This window comes from Argiope bruennichi, chromosome 1 (assembly GCF_947563725.1).
Source record: "Argiope bruennichi chromosome 1, qqArgBrue1.1, whole genome shotgun sequence".
Classification (NCBI taxonomy): Eukaryota; Metazoa; Arthropoda; class Arachnida; order Araneae; family Araneidae; genus Argiope; species Argiope bruennichi.
Window position 1 is genome coordinate 39,728,075 of NC_079151.1, and position 16,525 is coordinate 39,744,599.

Here is a 16,525-nt window from a genome sequence, read left to right on the forward strand (position 1 = left end):
CAAAACATCTGCCAAAAGGCTTATATTTTGTATACTTTTCTTATTTTTACCCTTCTATTGTTTGTTCATAGCTCAATAAAAATACTTGCTTTTGTTAATTGATTTCACCCATTTTTTTTAAATAGAAATAGATAGCACAAAGTGAAGAGAAAAGTAATATTAGAGCCAAATCTTAAAAATAATTCTACTATTTCAATATAAATTCATATATATACATATAGCTCCATAAATATGTTTATACACATGTATATTACAGATACTCCATTTTATAATAAGATTTTTTAAAATAAAATTTCAAGATGATTCCTGAATTTTTTAAATAACAGAAAAAAAAAGTTTTCACAAGACAAATAAATCATTCACTATATTAATTTCATATACAACTTAAGTTCTGATTATTATATAATTACATCTAATTTTGCAGTTTGTTTGGAAAATTTGAGTAAAAAATAGTTTTCAAGACATATATCTGATTATACTAAATGGATTTGAAAATTTTCTTAGCACTATTATGTCAATCCATCAATATGAGGATATGATAATTGTTAATTCACAATAAGAAAAGAAAGAAGATTGGGCATTTTACATTTATATGAAAGAATAACTATGCAAAATGAAAATTTTATGAATGTAACAGGTTTTTTTAAAAAATTTTTTTCAAGAAATCACAAAAAAGAAATCAACAATAATCAACAATCAACATTTAATCATCATAAGGAAAAAATAATTTTGTACAATTAGAGGTGACAGCCTGAAACAATACTATATTTATCAGCAAAAGTGAAATTTACAACAAATATATAATATAAACAGAAAATAAAATTCTCACATAAGAAAGGTTTATGTTTTATTTATATTATATTTCCAAATTCTACAAGTCTCAGTGTTATAAAATTTTAATTAATGAAAATTTCTTCACCCTTTTAAATTAGAATGCACTTCAAGCAAATAATGAATCAGATTATCCATTTATCATAAATATGAAAGGAAAATCAATTTGCATTGAAAGTAAAAGAGTCAAATTTCACAAGTCTAATGAACAATTGTCCCTATAAGTCTTTGTTTCAAAATTTTGAATAAAATTCCATTCTATATTTTCATAAATTTTCAAATCGAGCATTTCTTTCTTATAGTGCATAGGATGTCATAACATCTAAATTTGAGAAGATTTCTTTTTATTCCAACAACAACAAAAAAAAGTTGAAAAGTGCTGAAGCATCACTTTCTGTAAACAACTGGATGGTGTTTTAACTGAAGAGTGTTTCAGTTGCCTTCTCCAGGTTCCAGGAACAAGAAGATAAGGCCACACGTGCTTTGTGCTGTAAATGCAAACTCTTCTTAAAATATAATACATAAAGAAATGAAAACACCATTGAATTCAAACTCAAAGAATTTTACTTTCTTATAAGAAATATCTTTAAAATATGTAAGATAAAAAATTACAATCAATTCATAGTAGATATGAGGGTATAAATTAAAAATATATTATGAATTAAGTTACAACAACCATGGTAAAAACAAACTGTTATAAAACAGTAAGTAAAAGCATAATTTAATAATTTAATTTTATAATATACAAAATATAATCAATCAAGAAAATGAATTCTTTGAATAAATTGAAAATGTGCAACTAAATCAAATCTATCTATACACATATAAAATGGCAGATAATTATTCTACTAAAAACCAACAATGCATTTTATAAAGAATACACAAACAATTGAATCCATGTGTAAACAAATTTAGAATCTTAAAACTTGATAATAAAATGATAAGATTAAAATTTACAATACAAAAAATTTAATAAACTAAAAAACATGACTTATTGGATTTTATTTATTGCAATCAAAAAGTAAAAGGGCAAGATTAATTCTCCATAACTCATATTTCTTATGCTTTTCATTTAAATAAATATTTTTTGAAAAGTCTGTTTTTCATTGTTTAAAAACATTTTCTAATAATTAAAATGTAGATAATAATTATATTTAAAATAGTAAGATGTAAATAGAACAGTAAGATATATTGTTTAAAGTTAAATATAATACTTTTAATAATGTTAAATAAAAAGAAAATTACTACGAATTAACATTTATTTACCTCATCAACACCCATATCAACCAATCTCCTTATCTTTTCATCAAAATCAGAATGAGTTTTTGGAGCTGAAAACAAAGGTAAATCATTAGCAAATAGAATTTTTTTTTTGAACTTAAATAATATCTAATCTTTTTTTTTAAATTTTACAAATTAAAACTAAAGATATATAATTTGATTTGATTTTTTTGAAATTTCAAATACAAATTACTTTAATAATAGGATGCTTGCTTACTTTTGCTCATACTATATTTATATATCTTACTTCAACTAATATATAAAGCAGAAGTATTCAAAATGCAGCAAAGTGAAATCAAGCAATAAAAGCTTTTTTAAAGAGGTAAAGGTAAAAAAGAAAAAAAATAACCTCCTGCATAAGCTTGGGCCCAGTGTCTGGCAGTAAGTTTAAACATTTCTGGATCTTCTTTATACTGTTTGGCAACAACAGCATCTTGAGGATCATCTGGTTCAGCAGCAGCTAATAATGCTTGTAATGAAAGAAGAACTGTCCGCAATGTCATTGCTGCAGCCCTAAACAGTTAATAAAGCAAATATTAATATGAATCATTTCCTGTAAGAAATTAATTTAATCGTATAAAGCATATTTTATCAAAAAAAGTACATGTATTATAGTGATTTTGAGTAGTTAGAAAATTAATTAGAATTATTTCATGTATATATATGGTACTTACATACTATCACAACTAGGGCTGGGCAACGAGAGAACTTTATCATCACAATATACTGTCCAAAACATATCAATATATTGTGATATCATTATTTATTTATAGCTATTGTAAGTTATAAATAGCATTAGCTGCACATGAGTTATTTTGTATGAATAACAGTGCAACATGTTCTGTAGGAATATGCATCGTACTGATCCTCATATCTAGTATTCGGCCAACTCCCCATGCACTGCTGATTCCAGCATCACTGTTGGACTGCTCTTGTAATGTTGTAACCACATCTTTCACTGCTGCAGTCAAAACTGGTTTGCTCCCTCTACCCCGTTCCACTTCAAATAAACCGGTCACTTCGAATTTAGCAATCATTTTTCGCAGACTATTTGTGGTTATTGGACCAAATTTTACAGATTTTAAAGTCTGAAACTTCATGTAAAATTCATTCAAAAACTGTAAGTGCACAGTCATTGTTCTTATCAAAACGCTTGAAGAGTAGAATGGGATCCTTCCTAGTTAGAGTCATGATGAAGCATTGAGGCAAAGAGCTGGTGCTCTGCATTTTTATGGCAGCTATGTCTGCTGTGCACATATCACATATAAGTAATTCGCATATCTCCAGACAATGTGAACCCAGACAGCGCCACTGGCACATTTTGGAACTTTTTCCCCTTCGCCAAATAAAATTCCATTGCCTCATGATTGTTCTGCTAAAATATCAAGTCATTCTGACCAGCAGTTTTAAAATTATCAATTTTTGAAACTGTAACTTTAATTATAATCACCCTATATATATATATAAAATTTAAAATGAAGCCTAAGTCAGAAAGTCATGCAATTTTGTTTGTCAAGAGGAGAAATATCACACAGATATTCAAAAAGTTTTTTTTCTTAAGAATAACAGGTAAAATGATTAATATAATTATTTATATAAATGAAGTGAATGAAAAGGTGGTTCACACAATTGAATTAAATATATTTATATCAGCACTGTTCTTTTTTAAAATTATGGTTTAAAAATAATATTTAAATAAAAAAAAAGCAAAAAAAAAATAATAACAATATCTTCTTTTTATATTAAGTAAAATAAAGATATCCAGCATGTTAACCTTATCAAATGACTTATGCTTATAAAATTTATTATTATATTATGATAAGTCTACAGCCTCATATGTTTTTTGATTAGATTTGTAGATATAAATTCAATAAATTTCTGCTACAAAAAAACAGAAATAATATATATATTTTTTTAAATAGAGAGAAAGTGAAGCTAAACCTTGGTAAAATATTTAATAGCCTATACTCTAAAAAAGGTTCCCCCTCTTTCAAATTTTGTTCTTAATGTAATTCATAAAGCTAAATTCCTTCTCAATCAATGGAATCCGCTGTATCCCTCATAGATATGATAATTCTATAATAAGATAGCAAATCATCTTTTAAAAAGATAATAAATTGACATTTTAAATTAAAAAGAAGCAATTTTATAATCTTGGTAAATATTCAGTTTAGTTTAATTATATTAACGTCACATTTTAAAGCAACACCAAGGCTATTTAGGGATGGACCTTATAATTTTGAACTGCGGTCAGATGACGAGGACAACACCTGAGCTGGCAGCCCCCTCTCCAAGCTTCCACACTACACTAGTGGCAGGACGTTTGGCTCTGATAGATTTAATGTGCACCAGATCCACCTAAATGATGGTTTTTTAGCGGAATCAGGTTTTGAACCTTACGCCTTCCGGTTCCGAGGCCGAGACCTTACTATGGGGGCATGCAACCTCTGGTAAATATTCAGATTTTAACAAATATTAAAACTGACATAATCCAGAAGTCTAAAAAAATTACAAATTCATACAAAACTTATAGCAATTTTAAATCTATTTAGTTAAGTAGCGTATAAAATTTATGACTTCCGTATTTTCATACACAGTTGTTAAAAATACTTACTATAGAAAGACTGAATAAAATGTATCAGGACTCTTTTTAAATACATTCATATATTTTAAAACAAATAGATAAAATTTGAAATAAAATCATACCTTTTAATTTATTAAGTGATGGTTTTGATACCAATAAGTCTAACATAGTTAATTAAATTCATGGATTAATTATTCGTCATAAAAGTCTTGTGTCAGCCAAATCAATCTAAAAAGATCTCAGGCAAAAGTCTAATTAATAAGCTCTAATATATTGAGTGGGTGGGAGGAGAAGGATTCTCAAAAGAAATGTATTTTGTGTTTTATATAAAAAATGCCACAAAGCCAATTTGATTACAACAAGCAATTCATTAACAAAATGCACATCAAATTACTTAAAAGCAAACCCATACCTTCTTCTCCTTAGTTATGTTCCTTAAAATCATGTCGTGCAATTATTGATAAATAAGGGAGTACCAAATAAGTGTATGCGTTTCAATTTTTAAAGTGGAAAGGTATTTCTACATCAAAATATATTCATATAAATTACAAAATATTTGAATGCAAATAATTCATTATATAAAATGATACTCACCACTGATCTTTTAATATATCTAAACATATTGCACCAGTAACAGAGCTAATATTTGGATGCCATATTTTTGTGACAAACCGAACCTAAAAATAAAATTCATTTCTAAAAATTTCTAATTCAAGAATAAATAGAGAATACAAATTTTTAAAATGCATTAATGGTTTATTTTATCATACTTATTAAATATCTATATATTTAAAATTTTGATTATTCCCATGTATTGTGTGGATTGTACTTATTTAGAAATTTTTATAACATTACATGCATTAATATGCACTATAATATAATAGTCAAAAATCTACTCAGTGAAATGTGCATTCCAGAGTTAATTATATAGCTTTTTCTGGAGTTTATGTTTCTACATTCCTTCTCAATTATATGACTGATTTTTTAATTTAATAGTTCTGAATTCCCTAAATGACATCTCTACAAATTATAAATAGATTTTTTATAGTTGAGCGAACCTGAACTTCTCTCGCATACAAAATCAAAACATAATACAAATTATTTAATTAAGAAGAAATAAATAAATTTTAGAAAGTAAAAGATTATTAGGGATCAAATTAAAAATTTCTTTGAACAAATACAGAATTTTTAATTGGTTGGTACTAATCTCTTAATAAAACATATTGCCTTTAAAAAATTTGAAACTTTACCTTAACAGAAGTTCAGAATACTCGCATAAGCACAACAATAATTTTCAACTTTTTTTTAAAAAGACATTAAAAAAAAAATCACCAGCATTGCAAATGCAAATTTATATGTAAAGAAGAATAGTTTATAAATAAGGGTTTCATATTTTAATTCTCAATTCCATACATAATTATTATGATGTTATTAATACCTATTTCAATATAAATATAAATAAAATCCTGGCATAAATTATAAAAATAAATTTAAACTTTTATATAAATTACATAAAAATATTAAGAAAAGAAGGAAAATTTTACATCTAAAATCAGGAACAGATAGCATATAAGCTCTAGTTTCATCTTTTTAAAAATTAATAACAAATATATTTAATTCTCAATATTTAAATCCATCAATCATCTAAAGTAATTCAATTTTACACCCTTTTAGTCTTCAGTTGAAACATAAGGAAAAACTATGTTCCTTTCCAAAGATTATGCTTCTGTTCACAAGGGGGAACTTTTCAAAGGATTGCATTCTGCTTTTGCCCAAATATCCTTCTATTACACACATACTGTAACAAAAGCAATTGTTTTCATATGAATAAGAGGAATGTCCATATGTTCAATAACAGGGTTATTAACTATGCTGTTTGAACATTTTTTAATGGCAGTTTTGAAGAAAAGCAATGACACAAATTGAAATTTAAAAAAAAATATTACCATAAAAATGTTTTTAATTTATAAAGTCATAAGTTAGTTATAAGTCCCTAAAGTTAGTCCTAATACAATACGTAATGTAGGGGCCAATAATAACATACCATTTCAAATTCTATTGCATTATATACACAAAACTGATGTCATAGTAAAAAGATGGAAAAACTCATGTATTTCCATTACAAAGAAACCAAACTTGTATACAATTTTAATTTATTATGCCACATCTACAAAGGAATGTAGCATTTCCAATGGTCACTATTATATCTATGAACATGCATATTCTTAGATGTAGAAAATATATTCTCAATTTACTTTAAATTCCAATTAATTGTCTAATTATAATCTCAAATTGGCCCGTGTTTACTTCATTCTAAAATGTTTCATTATTTCCTGATTCAAATCCTATTTTTTAAATATTTCTAACACACACTAAAAAAATTACCGACTTCATTGCTTCACTGCGAAAGAAATCCTTAACACCTATGCGTCATTTTCAAAGATACCTAAGATTCCTTTGTCATAGTCACCATGTGTCAAAGAAGATTCCTTTACCATAGTCACCGCATGTCTGAAGTGTCTATCAGCACTTCAAAGTGCACCAAACTAAAGGGAAAAATTCTGTCACTTTCACTTTTGTTTTCTGGTGCACATTGTGCCTTTATTGCAGTGTAAAAATGATGCCTTCCATTGTAAAATAAATTGAAATTCAGAAAAAATTTAGATATATTTTCTTTTATTCCTGATTAACAAAAATTAGAAAGAATGGAGAATAGACAAGTAAATCTGTTATAATAAGGCATGTGCATCATCATGATATTTGCAATGTATTGTAATTACTATCAGAATCTAATGATTCAAACCTTGAAAATAGCAGAAAGCAGTAATTCAACTCAATGTCACACATGGTTGTTCCAAAAAACATTTTGGGAAATATAATTATCACACAATGAAACAAAAAATATTACGTTAATAAATTTGGAAATGTATATTAAAAAAGGAAAATCTTGTTTTACAACAGAATTTATCAACATATGTTAATTAAAGCAATAAATATAACTAAGATGGCTGGTAAAAATGACATTTGTTTAAATATTCTATCTTATAGGCATTTGAAATAATAGCAAATTTTCAATTTAAAATCATGAAATGGAAAGTAACATACATTAACATAAAAATTAATAACATAGGAATAGTAAAACATTATATATATATATATATATATATATATATATATATATATATATGTAATTTTATGGTAAAACTACACTGAATATTTTTTAGCTATTATAATAATATCAAATTTTTTACAAACAGGATTACACTCAGGTAAGACTGTTTACCTTGATGTATCAAAAAGCTTCTTTTCTTAGAAATATTCAGCATTTTTGTTATTATAGGGCCTATTAAAATTTCAAAAGTCTTTTGCAAAAAATTACTTATTTACTATATCAAACTTAGAAGATGATATTTTTAAAGGAATTTTTGATAAAATTGATGCTTATTATAATTATGTTTTAAATAGAGAATCATTGAAACTAAAGAATTAAATGATATACAAAAACTATTTTATAAATTTTTATTAGTTTATTGGATAATTGAATATAATAATCAGAGTTTACATTATTAAGACAGTCCAGAATGAAGCAATATAACAAATACACTAAAAATGTAATAGATACCTTAGGTGGATTAAATGGATAAGTTTCTGGTACTTTGATTTCTAAAATAAAATTTCCTCCTTCATATGGTGTGTCCGGTGGTCCTGCAATTTCTCCCCTTAATTCCGTGTAAGTGTCATTTATAATTTCCACGCTTATTGCACATTTAGCTGCCTGTAAATAAATATACTTAATAAAATGGGCAATAAATAACTCAAAACATTATTTTTTTATTTTTATTTGCAGCATAAATGTCAAAAAATCATATCCATAAATCAAGAAAAGGTTTTCCTACTAATTCGAATATTAAGTTTCAAATTAAATAATATAAAATAATAATTTGCCATGCACCGAACATCATCGAAATGTCTTTCGGAAAAATTTGATAGCAGTTTTTCTTAAAATTAGATGAAATTGTCTTTGTAAGCAATATTACCTCTTCACTCTTTACTACTTCTTTAAATTCCCGTTTGATTCGCTGGACTGCTATATTTGCCATGATCCACCGGCCACCATAAACTAAGAACTACAACAAAGTCTTTTCATTAATATAAACAACAATGGGTGTATAAAATATCTACATGGAAATTAATTTCAAGACTGTCATTTCATTATTTTCAAAGTATATAAACACTACAATTCGATCACAGCGACTTGGGAAGGAAAAAAAAACGAAACACAATTACAATGTTGCCATTAAAACACATCTCACCAAGAAAAAGTGAGGAAAATTTTCATCGTTTTAATTGCTCATGGAATTTCAAGAAAGTTTCTTAAAATTAATCACAGTGAATATTAATCAAATTTTTTTGTTTCCATTAGTGGAGAATAGTGAATTTAGAGCTCAATTTTTTGTGATTTCATATTATTCTTGTTTATGAAGAAAAAAAAATGACATTTCTTATTATCATCTTATCGTAATCGTAAGAGTTGTGATCGTATCAAGGTTTGTAAAGCGTAAAAGTTTTGCGTTATTTGTTTACAAATTTTTAAATGAAAAAAAGAACTAGTGACTGTTTAGTTTCTTTCTTAAATCCTTTAAGAATATGATGTGCATAACCTACTCCTTTAGAGATCTTCCAAATAGATGTATTATTTTTATACGCTATTAGTTTCAAAAAGTGTAATGAAAAAAATACCTGTTTTTTTGTAATAATATCAATATGTTTTGTGTCAGAGTGTAATAAATAAATTCTACTATGGAGTCCCCAATGCAAGAAACTATTTATGGGACGAATTCGGACGACAGTCATGTTATGTCCGAAAAAGTCCAGAGTTTGGCTGCTAATATTTATCAAGAATTAGAACGTATGATGGAAAAATACGATGAAGACGTCGTGAAAGAGTTAATGCCCCTTGTCGTCAATGTTCTTGAAAGCTTAGATTCTGCTGTAATGGATAATCAGGAACATGAGGTAGAATTGGAGCTTTTGAGAGAAGATAATGAACAACTTGCCACTCAGTATGAAAGAGAAAGACAGCTTCGTAAGGCAGCTGAACAAGTAAGACACAAAATCAATTTTATTTTCTTATTTAGAAATTTAAGTAAATACCTTCAAGGTAATGTATTTATTCATTAAAAAATTAATGTAATACCAAATGCATGCATTTCTTGATTCTTGCAGAAATTGATTGAAATCGAATATTCCACTGATGATGATCGTAAAAATTTATCAGAGAAAGTTGAAAGTTTAGAATCCCTTGTTCGTATGTTGGAGCTGAAAGCAAAAAACGCATCTGATCATGGTCAGTAGTGATTCTTTTTTAAGAAGCTGTTAATTGAAATACATTAGTTAAAAATCCCATTCTTGCTTACATTCTACTTTTCTTACATATTTTTTTGTAATCGTGTGTATTTTTATTGATTAAAATAGTTTTTTAGTCTTAATAACACTTAAAAAAATTTTGAAACATGATGTATCAATTTGTTATTTAGTTCTGTATTTAAATTACTGTTCATGTTATTGATTATTGCTGTACATATAAATGCATTCCTTTTTTCTATTGCATAAAATTAATCCATTTTATGGGTTTTGTATATATATATATATATATATATATATATACAGTGGCTCAAACAATTGAGAGTACACCTTTCTTTTGATAAATCCGACTTTCAATATGAATAACACATTACCCAGAAGTGCAAACGTGTTTTTATTTTTATTCATAACAAATGGTTTAATTTAAAGTAAAAATAAAGAAAAATCAACAAAAAACCTCTAAATTGAAAAGTTTCAGAAGCATTTTAAATAAACATAGTTTTTGCCTCAAAAAATTGAGAATACACCAGTGAAATTTTTGTAATATCTCGCAAAGAAAAAAAGTATCAATATTTAATTGCATGTCTTTTGGCCTTTATGCCTTTAAATATCCTGGTACTGATTCGACCAATTTTTGGTGGTATCTGAAGATATTTTACCTCATTCTTCTTGCAAACTTGTTTTAAATGGGTTTTGTTTCCAATTTTTGTTTTTTTAACCACTATTTCGAGTATGGCCCACAGATATTCAATGGCATTGATGTTGGGGTACTCTGGTGGTGGTGTCAAATGCTGTTTACAATGTATAAGACACCACATTTTGACATTGCGTGACCTACATTTTTCACCCCAAAGCATGACGGTGTCACTACCATGTTTAACTGTAGGGTGTAAATTTTGTGGATCCAAAATAGTATTAGGCTTTCCCCATATGGTGCAATAGGTGTCACTGCCAAAAATGTTGAATTTTTTTTCATCACTAAATACAACTTTCTCCCAGAAGTTATTAGTCCTCAATTGATGAGCTTTTGTATATTTTAAAAGCTTTTTCTGAATTTTCAACCTGATGAACGGTTTCTATCTAACAATTCGATTTTTATATCCAGCTTGTCTAATTACATTTTGCACAGTTTCAGCACTTACAATTCTGCTTACGATTTGAGAAATTCCTGCAGCAAGTTGGATGAACTATACGGTCTCAGTAATCTAAAGGAAAGTGCTAAAAGTTGGGTTTACGTGAAAATTACATTTTCAAGCAGGACAACGACCCCAAACAGAACATACATAACATCAAAATATGGTGTCTTTTTCATCGTAAACAGCATTTACATATACCATCATAGTACCCTGACATCAATGTCATTGAATATCAGTGGACCATGCTTGAAATAGTGGTTCAGAAACACAAAATTAGAAACAAAACCCATTTGAAACAAGTTTGCAAGAAGAATGAGGTAAAATATCTTCAGATACCACCAAAAGTTGTTCGAATCTGTAAAAAGATGTTTAAAGGCCTTTATGAAAGCCAAAAGACATGCAATTAAATATTGATACTCTTTTCTTTGCGAGATACTAAAAAAATTTTGCTGGTTAATTCTCAATTTTTTGAGGCAAAAATCTGCATGTATTTATTTAATGCTTCTGAAACTTTTCAGTTTACAGGTTTCTTGTTGATTTTTTTTTATTTTAACTTTAAAATAAATAATTTGTTATGTGTAAAAATAAAATAATGTTTGTACTTCTTGGTAATGTGTTATTTATATTAAAAGTCAGATTTATCAAGTAAAAGTAAGGTGTACTCGCAATTATTTGAACCACTGTATATTCTGTGTTTTTAAAAACTTTCGTTACTCGGGATTAGTATTATTAGAAAGAGAAGTTTCAGTGTCAAAATTGGATTGTTGTTTCATTAATTGTTAAATAATATGATTATTTGAAAATGAGATATTATATTTTTCTGTTTACTCCATTGAAATTTTAGACCAATGAGACAAGTCAGTGCTATATTTTTTTAGATGAGATAAGAATTATATGTGTCATATCAGATGAAATCTTATCTCTTATTGCTTGATTTAAATATAAAATATATTTCTCATTTATATTTGATAATTATTTGAATTTTCTATTGAAAATAGAAATATTCTTTTTGATATTTATATATTTTATTCAACCAGTTTCTCTTTACTTTTAATAATGTCTGTAAAAGACAAAGTTTTAATCTACTATATGTATTTTATTAAAAAGAAGATGCTTGAAATTTTATTTATGTTATTTTTTAAAATTATGCTTTCAGACATGTATTTATTTTATGCAGTTATTCAATTTAATTATATAAGGTATATTCTAAATAATTTAATGTACTATCTCTTATTAACTATAAATATGTTAAACTAATGATAATATTTAGTGAAGAATTTTTGTTCTAATATTTCAAGTGATTTCATTGTATATTTTTATGTTTCTGATCAAACTTTCATCCTGTAGCTGCTCGTTTAGAAGAAAAAGATGCAGAAACACGTAAAGAATACTCTACCCTTCATGAGCGTTACACAGATGTAAGATACACAGATAAATATATATATATTAGCTTCCTATATTCATTATTCTTAGTTGTGAATTTTTTTGTAGTAAATCTAATGTATTTCATTGTGTTTTTTTTATATAAATAATTAATTGATATAGTCAATGATGCTTGGATAGAGAAACTTTCGTGTGTGTTATTTTTAATGTAAAAAATACTTTTATCTGAATTATTTTACTATACAAACTCCTTTCATCATCTAAAATGTGTGTTTTTTAAACTTTTAAAATGGAAATATTAATTAAACCAAATTATTTTAAAAACTGCTGAACAGTAATTTTGTTATTTAACAAGCTTTCAGTTTTCTAAGTTCTAAAAGAAGAAGAAACTAAATTTTTTTCTGCCAATAAAGGATATTTCTGACTTTTTTTTCACATTAGATAAAAATTTGTATTCGTGTAATTTCATGCTCATATTCATAGCAGATATAAAAAAAATAAAATAAAATAATATGGGATCTATTTATTATTGGTTGTGAAATATTCAATTCCCCCCCCTTCCTTATGTAAAATTAGTATAAGTAAGAAAGAATGAGAAATTAGTATAAGTGATATGGCTTGTTAAGTAATAACTTTCCTCATAGTGATTGATTATCTTAAAGAAATGATATAAAGTTTCATTCAACATTGTAAATAACAGTTTATTGTTAATAGTCATGATGGTTTAAAATATATGTATTATTATATTGCAATGGAAAAAACAACTCAAATAAAAATTTTGCATGAAGACATTTTTAAAAAATTATTTCATAAAAAATGACTACTTAATTTATTATTACAAAACCTTCACTAAAATCTTTTCTATGCTTCATGGCTGTGGTGATCAAGTAGTAAAATCTCATCTTCAGGGCCAGAAATTTCCAAGCTTGAAATCCGATTCTACTGAAGGTCCTTTGTATAGTCAGACCTGATGTACATTAAATCTGATAGCATGGGTAAATTTTCTTCCATCAATTTGGTGCAGGAGTGTTGTCCATATTCACTGACTGGGGTTCAAAGTTATGATTCCATCCCAAAATCACTCTAGAGTTACTTTTTAACGAGATATTAATGTAACTAAACTAAATCAAATTTTTATACTTCATAATATTTTTATGAATAATGTTTCACAAAAATCTATTAAATAGTATTGAATTCTATAGTGTACTAATTATAAACTTTCATTTTTATTTATGCAGATTAAATTATTTTTAGACTAAAAAATAATTTATCTTTTGACATTTGATGTTGTTTTACACCACATAGCCATCAACAGCTGTTATAAAAATCTGTTTTATTTTAAATTTTGCTCACAGACACTAAAAAACATAAAGGTTTTAGTTATATTTTGATTTTTCATTTTTGGGATAAGTTTATTTATGTGTGTTTTTGCACTTTATTATTTTACCAAAATAAAGTAATTAGTTATATTTGCTAGCTTTTTACTGAAACAAAACTTGCTTGCAATTTTTTTACATAAATATTTAAAATTGTAATTTTAATATATTGTAATTATCATATGTAATATAATACTATCTTTTAATAAAATAAATATTTTTTTCAGTTGTTTAAAACTCATATGGATTACATGGAGAGAACCAAAATACTTTTTGGTTCTGATAAATTAGAAGCTTTAAATAATAAAACTAGGTATGTTATTTATTTTGATTATATAGTATATAGTTGGATTTGCAGTATTGTCATGACACTGAGAAAATAGGGAAAGCGCAAAGAATTTTGCAATTTTTCAGAGAAACTGGGAAAGAACTGGGAGTTTTTAATTTCTTAGTTTTTCATCCAAAAAAGGCCAATCAATTTAAATGCTGCAAGAAAAAAAAAAAAAAAAAAAAAAGATTGTTGCCATAGCTGTAAAAACTAAACATCACCATTCATGACCTTTAAACCTCAGGTGCTCATCTCTTTTCTACTCACTCCCCTTTTCTTCTGTGTATATCTGTCTAATTTCCAAAATTGAGAAAAAATATTGATACTGGAATAGTAGTTTCAGCTATTTAAATACTAATGGAGGTATTGAAACTGACAGAAGGGTATTTTTTAGCAAAATGTTTTATATTTATGAAGAATATTGCAAAAAATATTTGTATGTATGTCAAAAAATTTTACTATTGTAAAAACTGTCTATTGTTTAAATATTTTGAAATTGAGATTTAAAGTATTTATTGAAAAGCAGTGCAATGTTATGTGAAAAGCAAATGGTTGATTGACTTTAACTTCTTTATTACATAACAATATTTCCTCTGTATATTCAGAATATGCAGATCCAATATAAAAATTTTCTTTAAAAAAATGAAAAAAAAAAAAAAAAAAACACCAGTGTATTTTATTTAATAAAGAAATTCATATAGATAATTTCTATTCTAATGTTTTGAGGCTCAAACAATTTTCTCATTTTTTTTTGTTGGTTATAAAAATAATTCTTGCATTTACATATTGCAATATGGAAAGTGGATTTAGTACTAACGAGGATATGCTTGTTATAACTCTGAAAGTAGATTCTTTAATTGATCTAAGAACTAAGTATGCTGCCATAAACTTTTATGGAAGTGTATTAAACCCTTCAGAACCAATGTCTCGTATATGTGATGTACTCTTTCTACGCTTAAGGGCCCAGTGTCACATCTTTGTGAAGTGCCCACGTTAACTGTACAGATCCATCATTGTGTATTTGTGACTTCAAAATGATCTATTGAAATGATGATCTATTTAATGCTACTAAATGACTTAAAGCTGCAGTTTTTTTTTTTTTTTTTTTTTCCAGCATTCAAATCATGTGGCATTTCACTTTCATGTTTGGGCATCTGTTTCTGCTCTGTACTTCTGGATTTGATTGATTTATTAATTTAACAAAAGTAGATGTTGATTTAAAGTGGATCTGACATTCTTGTTAATTGTTTTTTTTTTTTTTTTTTGCTAGAGGTATATGGAAAATTGTGTTCAGCTGATTGTTGCAAGGAGTGAGGGTGAAATATTTCTAGGTGAAAAAAAAAGTCTGTAAAAAGTCTGATGCATGTGTTGGTATCATATTAACTTCTTTTTGTTAGCCATGAATAGGATCATGTTACCTTCTGAAATAAGTGAAATGATAGGGACTTTAGTTATAGCAGCAAATCATAAGGTTCATTTTCTTAAGATGTCAAGGAATATAATTATAATATGCCCTTAGATGCTTGCTCTGAGTTTGCAACTAGTTGGCCTTCTGATATAAAACCCAACCAAATAGAAACTTTCCATTGAGAACTAGTGAAATTGGGAATTTTTAAATTGGAATTTAACTATCTATCGATTATTATTGCTTAATTTACTATTTAAAAATTTCATAAGAATAGTGCTTGTAAATTTATATTCATGTGTATGTTATTGGTTTTTATGAGCATAATTAAAATTTGAGTACTTTATTTGTTTCATATGAATTATAGGATTTTTTTTTATATATTTATAAAATTAGGTTTATTTGTGAAAAATGTGTAGGGCCATAGTGGCCCTTCTTTTTGGAGAGTTTGATCCAGTGATCGCACATCATTCTCCATGAGCTTTTCTTAAAGAGATTAAATGGTTGATCTCATTTTGCATATTTGTGGCAAATTACAAAAAATTAACATTATATAACATTGTTAGTTTTGTATAGCACATGGGTTATATGTAATTAACACATGTGAGGTGTTATAAACATGGTTGCCACAGCACTGGAAAAATACAAAGAATCTAAAATTCTTAAAAAAATAGCAAAAATGAAGGAAAATATAGACATTTTCATAAATACCAAGAAAATACAAGCAATTTTAAATTCCTTAGTTCCTTTTTTTATTTAAACAGTGTTGATCACTGAACATTGCAAAAATAAAAGATCTTATTTAAAACTAAACTCAGTGGCACAGCAGCCCATGTG

General features: G+C 26.6%; 2 protein-coding genes across 6 annotated transcripts in view; one reads left to right on the plus strand and one right to left on the minus strand.

The window, feature by feature from the left end:
• Positions 1-686: 686 nt before the first annotated feature.
• Positions 687-8,982, minus strand: LOC129968869 (ubiquitin-conjugating enzyme E2-22 kDa-like). 2 transcript variants are annotated; one of them, XM_056083181.1, is made up of 6 exons: positions 8,734-8,979; positions 8,319-8,471; positions 5,291-5,373; positions 2,462-2,625; positions 2,098-2,162; positions 687-1,319 (listed from the first exon to the last, which is right to left on the minus strand). In XM_056083181.1, the coding sequence occupies exons 1-6, from the start codon at positions 8,794-8,796 to the stop codon at positions 1,248-1,250; spliced, it is 600 nt and encodes a 199-aa protein (XP_055939156.1). In that variant the 5' UTR covers positions 8,797-8,979; the 3' UTR covers positions 687-1,247. The 2 variants fall into 2 exon arrangements, with proteins under 2 accessions (XP_055939156.1, XP_055939165.1); XM_056083190.1 differs by lacking the exon at positions 8,319-8,471 and having other exon boundaries at positions 8,734-8,982.
• Positions 8,983-9,229: 247 nt separating this feature from the next.
• Positions 9,230-16,525, plus strand: part of LOC129968850 (C-Jun-amino-terminal kinase-interacting protein 4-like) — a 47,931-nt gene continuing 40,635 nt past the window's right edge. For all 4 annotated transcript variants that reach the window (XM_056083142.1, XM_056083152.1, XM_056083162.1 and 1 more), the window contains exons 1-4: positions 9,230-9,799; positions 9,923-10,043; positions 12,544-12,614; positions 14,183-14,268. In XM_056083142.1, coding sequence (XP_055939117.1) covers positions 9,497-9,799; positions 9,923-10,043; positions 12,544-12,614; positions 14,183-14,268 — 581 coding nt within the window. In that variant the 5' untranslated portion in view covers positions 9,230-9,496. The remainder of the gene's footprint in view (positions 9,800-9,922; positions 10,044-12,543; positions 12,615-14,182; positions 14,269-16,525) is intronic.